Below are 13,701 nucleotides of genomic sequence, written 5' to 3' on the forward strand. Positions count from 1 at the left end.
AAGAAGATAGCTGGCCTTTCCAGCTCGATGGTATAGCTGACTGGCCTTTTTTGGTAATGGTTACGTGCGCCATTGGAGGGCAGCGAGAGTTTTGTATCCTTGTGATGTGAACTGTGTGGAAGGCAGTTGGTTGCTCTCCAGCCTCCCACTAGCCCCCTAGAATGAACAGCTCCTAAGGAGTGAGGGCGAGGGGGATGGAACGTGGGAAAAGGTCTCTACCTTAAGGATACGATTGTGGGCCCATCTCTACTTTTAGACATAAGTTACAGGAGTCACATGCCATTCAATTTCCATGGTAGACGTAAAGTAGACAGAAGGATTGGGTGGCATTTTGACTTAGAACGCAACACGATTTTTCCACCCTTTTTTTGTGGATGGTGAGGGTGGACCAGAATCCAATCCACACTAATGTTTTTCACCCTTTTTGAGAATCCAATCCGCCCCAAACCATGGCTACCAATAATAAGTCACCGATGTGACTGGTAAAGAAGTCTTTTCAGTTCCTACTCCCCCCCTCTGTACTTTTACGACTGTTCAAACTTCACAGTTTTAGCGTGGTGGGTGACGTGCACGCAATGCGGGTTGTTGATATCATTCAGTAGGCGCCGCGCCTGGAATAAATATAAATAATAAAATATATAAATTGTAGTTATAAATATTTAAATCGTCTGTTTGTCACGAGTTTACCCTTTACAGTCTTTTTTGTATATATATATATATATATTGAGCGAACCTGCACAGAAGGCTCGAACTGGGAAGGGCGAGGGTCCACGTGGCGCGCATGCAAGGCCTTTACGGCTTGCAAATTTGCGACGTGCCGTCGCTGTGCTCGCCGAGCCCAGGCCTACACAAAGCCGGCGCCCCAGGACAATGTGCCGGCGTGCTTTTCGAGCACTTCACTCTTACAGCTTTCTAATCTAGATTCTTTAGTAGATTGGACTTGCAGAGCCGTTAGATCTGTGCGAATGTCGGGGGATGACGTGCATCTTGGTCGCTAATCTGGGATTGCATTTCGTATTAATCTAGATTCTGGAATCTAGAGAGATGATGATGCATGGCTATCGTGCATCGGGAGCAGTTAAGAGAGCTGCCTGCTCTCACCAGCAGCAGCGACTCTTGTGGTTGCTGGCCAGCTCATTCATCTTCACAGGGAATGCGAGACGCAGACCGCTGACCTTTCCCGAGCTGTACAACATCACAAATTACCCCCCTTTCCCACTTCCCCCTCCTGCTCTACGACGCCTTGCCTCTTCTCTCACGTATGCTGGCTCCTCCCTTCCCCATTGTCTTTCTCTGGCTTTGCATTTTATGTGTGTGTGTGTATGTGTATGACTGTATGTGTGTGTGAGAGAACATCACAAAAAAAAAGAGTGTGTGTGTGTGTGTGTGTGTGAGAGAGAGAGAGAGAGAGAGAGAGAGAGCGCCCTTACCTCTTGTGCCTGTTAAGCTCTGCTCTCAGTTCCCCGTTTGCCATGGAGAGTCAGCTCAAGGAGATGCGAAACGGAGGGCCAACCGTCCTGGATCAAGATCCCTCTCACACCGTGGGGGGTGGTGTCCGTGATGTCTTCGGTGAAGATAGCGCCACAGAGGATCAGACTGTCACCCCCTGGAGCCGCAATATAGCCTGGTAACTTGCTGATCTCTACTCTTTCTCGTGTGTATATATCAGCTAGTCTTTACATGAAACGCTTCACTTCTATTAAGAACCAAAACTCTATGTGGCTCATATCTGGCCTTTCTATTAAGACTCGTTGCAGGGGATGACACATACTAGCGTAGGCATTAGTTTAGATAGATTGTACTCTTGGTATAGATTCAGCATACATGTTCTTCGAGGTCTCCCACACGCCACCATACCATGCAATACTGTCATCATACTCGTTTGACAAGTTTTGTATCCTTATTGTCACACAACCTTCACTCCATCAAAAAGCTTTGGACTTCTCCTTCTTTTTCCCCTGAAACTTAGCAGCTCACATTGTTGAACCCACATAAACAATCCATGGGTACCAGAGATCCGGTTGACATATCTGTTGGAAAAAGGAACCATGTGGATCCATAGAGAAGAAACAGACTGACATTTCCCTCAGGATTTCTTTAGATCCTTCTGTAGTGCAATTTGGTACCAGCCTCAAGACAGCTTGGTCTTCCTGCTCAAAGCAGCCACAATGCCGACCGGGGCCCACAGGGATTTGAACTCGGAATCTCCCCTCTGTCACAAGCCCTCACCAGTAATGCTCGTTGGCCTGTCTCAGGAAAATATCAGTCATTGTTTTAAGGAGTAGGGGTGCAAACAGGGAATGTCCTGAGCTCAAAGGCTCCACAGAGATATAAATGGTGTCATCATAGACCTTAAAAGTTCATTGAGCCATGGTTCAACAATCAACTGAAGAGCAGGAGAGGAACTTGACATGAAGGTGAAGAGACTATGGATTGTGATGTTCTGCGATCCACATAGCTCATAAAGTTTCGTAGCTCCTTTATTTATGAAGAAAGAGGATCTTTTAGATACAATAGAGCTGTGGATATTACGTTTTTTTTTTGCCAGATTGTGATGCTCTTTGATCCACATAGTACATAAAGTTTCATAGCTCCTTTATTTATGAAGAAACAGAATCTTTTAGATACAACTAGAGCAGTGGATATCACTTTTTTTCCTCGGTAGAGATCCTTCCAGCTCTAAGAAATGTCTCCCATACACCGTGACCTCCTGTGATGATCTCTGCAGCCCCCGTGTCAGTGATGTCCAGCTTCTGTAGTCTGATAAGGTCATCCAGATCGAGTAGTGGGACCTGCTGACTCCCTGTCTTGGCGTTGAAGTCCCCAAGCAGGAGAACTTACCCCTGCTGTGAGAACCATAATATCCCCATATAATGGTAAGTACGGTGACTGGTCATGCTGTGCGGTGTAAGGGGAGTGGCTTGTGCAAAATAACACACAACAATGTGGATGACTCTGTCACTGCTAAGCTGTAGCCGCACCCAAATAAACAGTGCATCCTCGTCCTTCCTGGTGATGCTGAGAATCTGTCAGAGATGGGATCCCAAAAAGACAGCTACCCCTCCTAAGCCATGTACTTCTGATGTGCGGGTCTCGCCTCGGAAAGGTGACTCCCACTCATACCCGGCTATGTATGGTAAACCCCTCTTAGGGCTCTAATGTGTCTCTATATAGAAAATGACATCCCTGCTTGTGAGAATCTCGTTCAAACCTCCTGGATTTGACCACAGGGTACCATTGCAGTTCCATTTGGGACGACGCGCAGTGATAATGACCCTACCATTTGTGTAGATAGCCCACTTGCCCACTCTACAAGCCTCATGAATTGTCACCATTGCCTCACGCCGGTGTGCCACCTGTGCTGGGGTGAGATCATCCCCCATGTACTCCTGTGTGCCCTTGAGGGAAGTCCTTTGTCTAGGAAAGCCTGTCTTCTGGGGCGATCCCGTCCACTCCTATCATTTGGCAAAGTGTCATGGCATCTACCTTGGGGGAAGCTCCCACCTGTAGCCCCCGCACTCGCACATGGAGGGCCCTATCCTTCCTGCATTTCTCCTTCTCGAGAGTCTCATGTATGATGCTCTGCTGGGGTTTGTGCTTCTTCACCACCTCCAGCCAATCTTTCTTGGTGGTCTGTATTTCTTCCCACATCGTATCACTCGCAGCCTTTAGCTGCTCCAAGTCCGTCCTTAGACCCTCCTGAATATTCAGTTCCCCTTCCTCCACTGTATGGTCCTTGACAATAGCCTTTAGGGCTTCTATTTCTGCCTGGGGTTCCCCTATCACTGGGGCAGCCTCTGGCATTGCCTGTTGTTGCATTTGGGTCTCTTTCAACATCCGAATCTCCTCCTCCTGTTGGTTCACCTTTGCTGCCAATTCTTCAATCTTGTTATTCTTGCCGTGTATCTCCTTGCGGAGGTCTTCCAACTGTTTTTCATGTTGGTTCAGGAGCCTGTTGAGCACCTTCTTCTGCTTGCCCAGCACCTTCTTGGTGTTGTCCTTCACAGTCTTGATGTATGCCTCCAGCTCCTGTAGGTTCATCCTGGCTATTTCCCCCTAGTTGCTGCCTTGGGGGTGTGAGCAAGGTGGGTAGGATAACGGGAGCAGGGTGGGTGGGGGGCACAACAGCGCAGCAAGCACAAGGCGGAGGGGCGCGAGCAGTAGGGCGGCCACCAAGAGCGCGCAGCACAAACAGAGGGACGGGGCACGAAGGTGCTCACGCTGTGAGAGAGAGAGAGTTAACGTCTTCAAAATACCCAAAGGGTCTATGAGACCATGTCCCATCACTTATGGTACCCTATACCTAGCATAGTAGGATCTAGATTGTATGATCTGAGAGTGAGAGTCTGAGATCTTAGCTTTCAGTTTTCAGTTTTAGTTTACTTTTACGAGATTTTTTTTTCCAGGAAAGAGACTTCTATTAAGTATGAAAAAAGCATACAACAATCATGGCTATAAGCCGGAATAGAATAGAATCACCCCAATATGTAAGGTGATTTCAACCACTAAGGAGCATCATAATACCATGAGAGACTTGTGGGACTAGAGGAAAAGAAAATGCCATGGTCCCACCTGTCACGTGCATCCCGCACTTGGATGCCACGTAGACATTTCTATACAGAAGGTGCAGGACCTGGGATGGTGAACTGGTCCCATGTGAGCCCAGTCCGGGACGAGTCAGCTAGGGATCCATCTCAGTCGTCCGAGGTCAGGTGTGCATTGTCCTGCACATGAGTCCAAGGTCAGGTGTGCACTGTCTAGCACATGAAACAATGCCAGTCTGTGCTGTGAGTCTCCCTCTAGAATGATGTCAGTGGTTTTGTGTATCTGGTATGGTACCGGATGCCAGATCACTGAGTAGATAGTGGTTAGGACAAGGGGCCAGCCCATAGGGCTACCCCGGATCTTAGTGTGGGCATGGGAATGGTGTGGAACCACCCCCATGAGGGCCAGGAAGGCCCAGGCTGAACCCACCAGCCATGGAGGGGCTGTAGGACAGCCCTAGGGCAAGAATAAGGTAGATTCCAGGAGATTACAGCCTTTACATGGCTGTAGGGCAAGTATGGGGCAGCCCATATAGGTTGCCTAGCCCTTGGATTGTGGGCTGCCCAGTCCTCTGGAAGCAGGCGCATCATGCACAGCCTTTTAGGAAAAAAACGCAGCATTTAATGAGATTTAATTCAGCATTTAATGCTGAATTTCCAGTCGTGGGACATTTCTGGGCTGGCCGACTGCAGTAGCACTGGCCGACTGCTCCTTATGGGGTAGTATAAATAGAATTGCCCATAATCCCATTCATTCATCTCATTCTCCACCAAGAGCTCAAGCATAAGAGGCTAGACAAAGCCAAGAGGGTGCTAAGCAAAGGAGTGAAGGATTCAGGTCAAGGGCAGGGTATTCCCAGCCAAGAAAAGGTCCAAGATTGCTTTATTTTCTTTCAGATTTTCTCATCATTCTAATAAAGCAAATACACCATCCGTGGTGGGGGTCCTACAGAGGGTAATTGGGACCCAATACTGTGTCCTCTCCCCCTCTCCCCCTCTCCCCCTCTCTCTCTATTTTCTGCACATCTCCTTTCAGTTTGTGCGTTAATGTCCGTCGCGAAAAGAGTGCCGAATTCTGAGTATTGAAGTTACCGATTCTTCTCCGAAGCTTCCGCATATTACAACGCATAAATACAACGTGCTTTGCTTGCGCGAAACGAAAGGACCCCTGAATACGAGCCCAAGTAGCCATGAGAGTATGGATGATATCACCTCATATATTACTAATGCATTGAGACCCAAAAATCTGGACACCCTCAATAGCTTCCGTGTATCTAGCTCTCGAGATCTGCCATGCTGTAATTCTGGCAACAATCTCCCAACTGGTGTCAATCCTCTGTCTGGGGGATATATAATCAAAGTGAGGGACATCCTGCAATAAACCATGCTGGACAATACCTCTACGAATGAAAATAGTAGAGTTTGTATCAGTGCCCTCGTTGAAAAGCTGCAGATCGGACTGGGAAAGCCAAGCAATTGCTCCCCAAGTCACATGCATGATGCAGCCACTCAATTTGCCGATAAGTTGGGCTATAGAACCTCAAATATGTTGTGCAATGTTGCATCCCCATAAACAATAATGTACAGTCTCAGAATTTGCCGCACATCTCGGGCAGGTAGGTGCTACACCGAAAACCGATCACCGATTGGTGGGGATACCACCATGTAAAAATAACCAAAAGAAATGAGAGATTTGACTTCTTTTGTATGAATGCCAAAGCCTATGCCAATATCTGCGCTGTATCACTGGAGAGATATCATAACTCTCCCAATGAGGCCTGAGAGTAGGGATCCTATGCATCTGCCGAGTGATGAGAAGCCTGGCATTCCGTACCGTGAAATTGAAAAAGGGAAGGCTTTTTAATGGATCGATCGAAGGCATCAATCCACTCCCACTCTCCTGGATCCCACTGAAGATATGTGATGGGACTGCCACCATATAGCCACAAACATCAAGACCCATGAGTCACTATCTGAGGAGAAGGATCAATGAACCAGGGCTTCCCCAAACGACCAACAATCCTCACTGGACTAAGCCTAGTATTTGGGATGATCCCCTCCATGCTACATCTCCTTAATCTCCCTCCAGGCATGATAGAATAGATGATGCAATCTGTAGCCTCCAGGCCCGGGAGAGCAATGACTTGCAGAGGTATGCCTATCCTCAAAAAAACTCCCAGCCAACTCGGATGATAATCTCCATGAAAGGTCCTAGAGAGCCACTCATGTGGAATAGCTACATCAATCTGATCAATACGTATGTGAGAGCCCCTAAGATGCTGAATGGATGCAGCTCTCTGATCCACCAAAAGACTCTTCAAGGTCTTCCAAGCACGAACTGTGTATGCACACCTCTCCCACCCTGACCATTGCATGTAATGAGATGCACCAAGAGGCTGATTGGCCTCACCCCTGATGAACTCGTTCCACATAATAGGTTGTCGATCAGCCTCATCCAAAGACCTAGGAAGCCTTTGTTGCAAGAATGGTCTCATGCTTCTCCATGCTCTGACAATGGTTGCAATAAGAGGGGAAGATGGTTCCTTGGTATCGGCCTTTGTGAACAAAAACCGTGTGCTGGGTAGCCAATCTCTCCCAACACGGGGTGTACATCTAGAAATTTGAGACAAGAAAAAATCCTTCCAAGGCTCAGTGCCTGGTAGGAAACCTCCGACCACAAGTTTGCAAAGCAATGCCCTGCACTTAACATCCGCTGAATAACTGTGAGCCAAGCTACCCTGGCACGTGTGTCTGTGGTGCCATCCAAACCCCACCAAAGAAAATTGTGGATCAACCCTCGCAATTGACCAATGCACGCACGAGAGAAGCACCAACAAGATGCAATAAACCAAGCCGAGGCAAGCAATACTTGATTGGCCACCAATGCTCTAGAGGTCTCCTGGAGCTCCAATGAAGAGTCTTCAGTGTCTGGTAGGAAACCTCCAACCACAAGTTTGCAAAGCAATGCCCTGCACTGAACATCCGGATCAATAATATTCAGCCCCCTTCTCGTTTGGGCTGAATAGCTGTGCCATCCAAACCCAACCAAAGAAAATTGTAGATCAACCTCCGCAATTGACCAATGCACGCATGAGAGAAGCACCAACAAGAGGAAATAAACCAAGCCGAGGCAAGCAATACCTGATTGGCCACCAATGCTCTGGAGGTCTCTTGGAGCTCCAATGAAGAAGCTTCTTTCGGATGCTCTTAAGTACCGGAGCAAACTGCTATGCAGGAGAAATATCAACTTCAACCTGGCATGCCAAATATCTAGCAGTGCATTCTCTACTAATCCAAGTAAAACCAAGCTCTGCACCCCAAGCAACTCTCGGTGAGTCGCTAATCCAAAAACCAACAGGTTTGTGCCAATTAATGAGTGCCCCTGCTGCCAAACAAAACTCTTCCAATGCCACCCGGAAGGAACATAAGCATATGTATGAGGCCTCCAAGAACATGGCTGTGTCATCAACTAACATAGAGTCAACCAGCTCCTCTTGACTACGAAGAGGCAACCTCAATCCAGAAATACCAGTAGTGGAGCGGAGGAAAATGCTCATGGCCGTTGCAACTATGATATATAATAATGGGGCTAAAGGGCAACCTTGCCGTACTGAGCGAGAGATCTGAAACCGCTCTCCTCTATCACCGCAAGCGAGCACACTACTGTGGGCATCACGATACATGCATGAAACTCCCTTGATCCATCTCTGAGAGAAATCCACATGGCTAAGCGTACCCTCAAGGAAGTGCCAATCCACTCTATCATAGGCCTTCTCAAAATCCAAAAGCAGAATGGCTAAAGGCTGATTACTCACTTTGGCCCATTCCACGGCCTCTCAAAATGAGAAAATGTTATCAAAGATGCTCCTTCCGTGTAAGAATCCATTCTGAGTATCATGAATGACATCCTACAAAATTGGCTGCAATCTAATGCTCACTGCCTTACCAAGAATCTTATATGCAGCCCCAAGTAAGGTGATAGGTCTCCACTAACCAATCAATGTCTTATCCCCACTCTTAGGGATAAGGAAGATAAGCCCCTCAATGAGAGAAGAAGGCATAGAACTTGTGTCCCATATCTCCTGGAGAGCCGATGTGATCTCAGCCCCAATCTAATCTCAACAAAAAGTAATCTAAAAAACAGGGGAGAAGCCTCCCTTGGACACTTACCATGAGGTAAGGCATGAAGAGCATGACCGAATTCTTGCATAGAAAAAGGGGCATCCAGAATGGCACACATCTCCTCAGTGATCAAATGTGGCAATGCATTCCAAACCTTCCTCTGTGCCCTTTGTCTCAAGTCAGAGGGAGGCGCAGCACTAAGAAGCTGGTGATAGAAATCAGTGGCAATTTGTCCAACCATAAGAGGATCTGAATGAAGAGTGCCATGTAATCCCACAACTGCCTAACACTATCTTTGGCATGAGATGGGCCGTGAGTAGCAAAGAAATGTTTGTTGCAGCTGCCACCCATTTGGGTCCAAAAGGATTCCTGGGCATGGTAATGGTACTCCGCACGCTACTCAAGAGAGTGATGAAGCTTTGTCCTAAATAGTACATAAAGAATCTACAATCTCATTGAGCATGAGGATGTTTCTCGTGCTCTTTCTGTAAGGCAGCCAGTCTACGACTAACAGCCCTTTCTAAATCCAAGGCCTCTTGCCTCTTAGAAAGGGCACATGTGTGATAAAAGTCACTAATATCATAGAGAGCAAAAGCCAGGCTTTGCGAGGCCTGGGAGAAATCATGAGATCTCCAAATATCAAGCATGTGACATGATAGCTCTACATTGGAGAACAAATGATCAGGGATGCGTACATGGGGTGCTGATCCATGGCGACTCGGATCTCTAATGCATAAAACCACTGGGCAATGATATGATTTAGAGGTGCTTGAAGTATGGCCCTCTCTATCAAGCACCCAATCATCCACATAAAATCAGTCTAAACGTGCATAAATACATCCTGCATTCCTTCTCCTGTTAGACCATGAATAAAGAAGAGTGGATGGTCTCCTCCAAATGTCATCCTCATGCGAACAATCTCTGCCATGAATGGAGAGTATAAACCTCTCCCAAGGCGCTCTCTCAAGAGGATGCACCAAGCCCTCATGTCCACCTCTTTTATCCATTGGCATCTCAACCATGTTAAAATCCCCACCAATAATCCAATGGTCAGCATGAAGCATGAACGTAGTGAGAAATTTCCAAAAGACAATCCTCTCACCTCTATGGTTAGGAGCATAGAGGTTGAGAATACCAATGCGTGTAACACCCTGCGTAAGACGGATCCACTGCGCTCTCGCAGACAAAACGACACCATGTCCAACGATGCAAGGCAAGACCAAAGTTGAAACAGAAATACAAACACCACCTTTGGTACCAATAGCTGGTGACCAAAAGCTGTGTCCCGAGAGAAGCTTGTCTGATCTCCCACACTGGCTAGCATCCAATTTATGCTCTTGCAAGAGCAATACATCCATAGGTCCACCTGTAACTGCACTATGAAGTTGAGTTTTGACAATTTGTTTCCGCCAACGTGGAAAAGAACCCCCAAGACTTTGAATGTTCCATGAGACAATCCTCATAAGGACTCAAAGTAGGAATGACCAGATCTCGTGGTCGACGAAGGATCCCCTTTAGAGACGGAGGTACGTTTTGCATAGGCAAGGGAGGGAAAATTTGACGATGAAAATGTTACCTCTCATTCCCACTTTGGGAAAAAGCTAGGGCTGGTCCTCAAAACTGGAGAGGGGTACCATGACAATGCGATTGCGCAACATCATCCTTGAGGGTGTGATCATCCTATAACTGTAATGCAATATCCTCCTGCGAGGGATCCAAATCCTGTGCCTGCAAAGCCTCATCCTCCAAAGAAAGATCAACATCCTGTGAGGCAAGAGATGCATAAGGGTTAGGGTGCTCCACTAGGGGTGCGGGTAAAGGGGCAGGTACGGGGGTTTGAGGGCGCCTGCCATCTCTAACCACAACCCGATGCTGTGTGGTTTGTTGGGGCATAGGGGCAACTGGAGTTTGGGCAATTACAAAAGGCATCTGATGGGTAGGACCATGCTGCCTCCTAGCATGGCCTCCCGATCTGGGACAATCTCTAGCAATGTGGCCGTGTCGACGACAAATCCGACCCTGGAAATGGGAGCTGTCCGGTCTTTGAAGCATGATATGGTCATCAATTAATCGATGGATCAAGAACAAGCACAAAGACCCAGGTTACACCATCAGAAGTGCCGGTAACAGCTGCGAAAGCTGAGGCGGGAGAGCCCGCAAGGGCTGGTACCTCTAAAACCTGGACAAAGGATGCCCCTACGGAGCTAAGTGGTTCCAATAAGACTGAGGAAGAGCAGGGAACCGCAATGAGACATGGGTAAGGCGCTAATCCTCTGCCACTGGACCAAAGCCCACCTGGTACTGAAAGAAGAAAATCTTCCTAGGGCCAAGAGGGAAGGGGCTGCCAGCCAACACCTGAGAAGTAGCTTCCGGAGAATGAAAGTCCGCTTGGAAGAAGCCTCGACCAAGCAAACGAGTATCCTGGAAGTGCACAATCAGCTGCAAAGGGAGAGCTGCTAGAAGCCATTCAAGCGAGAGGGGTGGGAGCCATAAACCCTCGCAAATAAGGGTGGTCTGGACCTCAATGTCAATGTCGTGTTGAAGAGAGGTGAGCTCGTCTTGCAAAAAATTGATGATTCTCCTGGCCTGTGGGGGTGACGAAAGATTGGTTGTGGCAGAAGACATAAAGCCAATCGACAATGGGTGACCGTCTATAATCCAATTGAAAGAATGCTGCTGAAGGAAAAAGGCAGCGGAGGGAGGAAGAGGCGGGTGAGGGCGAGGAAGAGGAAGCGGCAGGGGGCGGAGGCAGGGCAGGTGAGGAGGCAGGAACGGAGGCAGGGGACAAGGTGGGGGCAGCAGAGGCGGAAGGCAGAGGAGGAGACGAGGGGCAGTGGCGGAGGGAAAAGCGGGAGGAGAAAAGGCGGGAGCAGATGGGGGGCAGAGGCGGGGGAAGCTGAAGAAGGCGGGGGCAAGGTAGCAGAGGGCGGGGACAAAGAAGAAGGCGGCGGAATCAGCAGCGCAAGCACCACTGTTCCGAGATTTCATGGACATTTTATAATAAAAACAATCAAGCAACCCAGTATGCCGGGCAAGGGCCTATCTAGATGGGTGATACAAGAAGGCTAGAGATGTCGATAGTTTGCTGAGGATGAGGCCGCTAGAGAGAGAGAGAGAGAGAGAGAGAGAGAGAGAGAGAGAGAGAGAGAGAGAGAAATGAAATGATATATTAACGTCTCTAAGAGGCCATAGTGGCCTATGAGACCAAAGCTGAGAGTACATCAGAAGTTGGTGTCTCATCAAAGAGAACAACTAAATGAGACTAAAAAGTACAATAAAACTGATTGTCCTACAGTTATAAGAACAGAACTGTAAGACTCTGAGATGATAGTGAGTAGAAAATACTAGAAAATACTGAAAAATGTATATCAGGTAGATCCATGTATGCTGATTAGTTGAAGTGTTGCCCTCTCCTTAGATCAAGTATCTCCGCCATGGGGCTGTCTAGAATGGAGAGGTCGTAGAAGTGAGGTAGGTGCCTCCGATGCCGAGCAATAATGGCTCTGATCTGGCGATGGTGAGGATGCCGTGGTCGGGATCTTGGTGGGCGTGGCCGACGAGCACGACATAAGATAACTGCTCTATCAGTGGTGACTCCCTGGGAGCGTGGTCGGTGCCCTGATGGCCCAATGGAGGAGGTATCACGAGGTGTGTGGACTGGGTTGCTGGTGCTGGTGCCGAAGAAATCTGTCAGGGTCCTCTGTCTAGGTACATCATGGCTCGGTCTCTTGTCTGCCAAGAGGGTCTCTCTTTGTCTCCTGAGCTCAAGTAGAAACAATCCCAGGCATCTCTGATCCTCAAACTCCATGACCCTGCGTAACGGCCCAAAACCCTCTCGGAAGAGGCAGTGATATCTCCCTCGGATCTCATAATAGACTGTACATCGGCAAATGTAGTGTTCCTCTGTCTCTACCTCCTGGTAGCATAGTTGACAAATGCGGTCATTCACGATCTGATGCACATATCGCCCTGTCTCAATCCGCAGCTGGTGTGATGAGGTTCGGATCTGTCCAATGGCACAACGTATCCCATGTGATAGGTGTACATCCATGTATGCTGGGCGGGTGATAAAATCATCTGGTGAGAGGTGTAGAAAATGGCTCTTGTAATGAGACATTTTCGTGCCCAAGGTCTCAAGGGGGCTAGTCCTTGTCCTCTCTGTGTCCACTCTGATAATATCCATCTTGATCACGTGGTTTTGCTCTGAGCGGGTGAGATCCAAAAATGGACAATCCAGACTTTACTGAAAGGGTGGTAGTGCCTCTATCCGCAAACCATGTAGGTCAAACCATGATCTCATCTGAGCGTACCAACAGTGAGTATCTCCATCCTCTGCCAAGTGTATGGATGAGGTCAATGCCAATCGGGAGTACCTCTGCTGAGGGAGCTCCCATAGCCGTTGTAAAAAGGTAACTACCTGGAATAGAGCCTCGGTTACTACTAGTGGGGCACCCAGCTCAGCCCGAACAATCTCATGTGGTACTGATGATTTGCTCCGAATCATGCGGGCAATCATCATAATCAGTGGTCTCTCCATTTGCCTCCATCCCTCATCTGGCCCTCTCTGAGATCTGTGATGTATACTGGGTCCTCAAATTGGAGCTCCGTACAGGAGGGTCGGTGTGACAAGCGTATCAAATAACCACAATTTGGTGCGTGGCTCGTGAAACTGTATGTGTGCACACTACCTCTCAAGTGCCCCCAAGGTTGCATGCCCTCGAGCCAATCTAGCTATTGCTGCCTCCTTCAGGGAGAAACGCGGTCCTGTGAAAGTAACTCCCAAGTAGACATATGACTTGACGTACTCTACCGGCTCCCCTCGGAAAGTGAACTGAGGCTCTAATCTTGTCACCCATGCCTGTGTGGTGTTAAACACCATAACCTTGGTTTTCCCAAGGTTCACTGTCAGATCTCTATCCGCACAGAAAGCCTGTAATGCATCCAGGTGTCTCTGTAATCCCTCCGGAGAGTCTGAGATTAGAAGAATATCATCAGCATATAACAAGATGGGTATCAACACCCCTGCCAGGCATGC

General features: G+C 48.2%; 1 protein-coding gene across 3 annotated transcripts in view; it reads left to right on the plus strand.

The window, feature by feature from the left end:
* Window positions 1-520: 520 nt before the first annotated feature.
* LOC147604009 (NADP-dependent malic enzyme-like) overlaps window positions 521-13,701 on the plus strand; it is a 57,383-nt gene continuing 44,202 nt past the window's right edge. The window contains exons 1-2 of one of the 3 annotated variants that reach the window (XM_086795426.1): window positions 521-1,259; window positions 1,460-1,627. In XM_086795426.1, coding sequence (XP_086651552.1) covers window positions 1,045-1,259; window positions 1,460-1,627 — 383 coding nt within the window. In that variant the 5' untranslated portion in view covers window positions 521-1,044. Of the gene's footprint in view, window positions 1,260-1,447; window positions 1,628-13,701 lie in introns of all 3 variants that reach the window. The other 2 variants (XM_086795425.1, XM_086795427.1) reach the window with 2 other exon arrangements.

Source organism: Cibotium barometz, chromosome 62, assembly GCF_041138505.1.
Source record: "Cibotium barometz isolate CiBa-2024 chromosome 62, ASM4113850v1, whole genome shotgun sequence".
Lineage (NCBI taxonomy): Eukaryota > Viridiplantae > Streptophyta > Polypodiopsida > Cyatheales > Cibotiaceae > Cibotium > Cibotium barometz.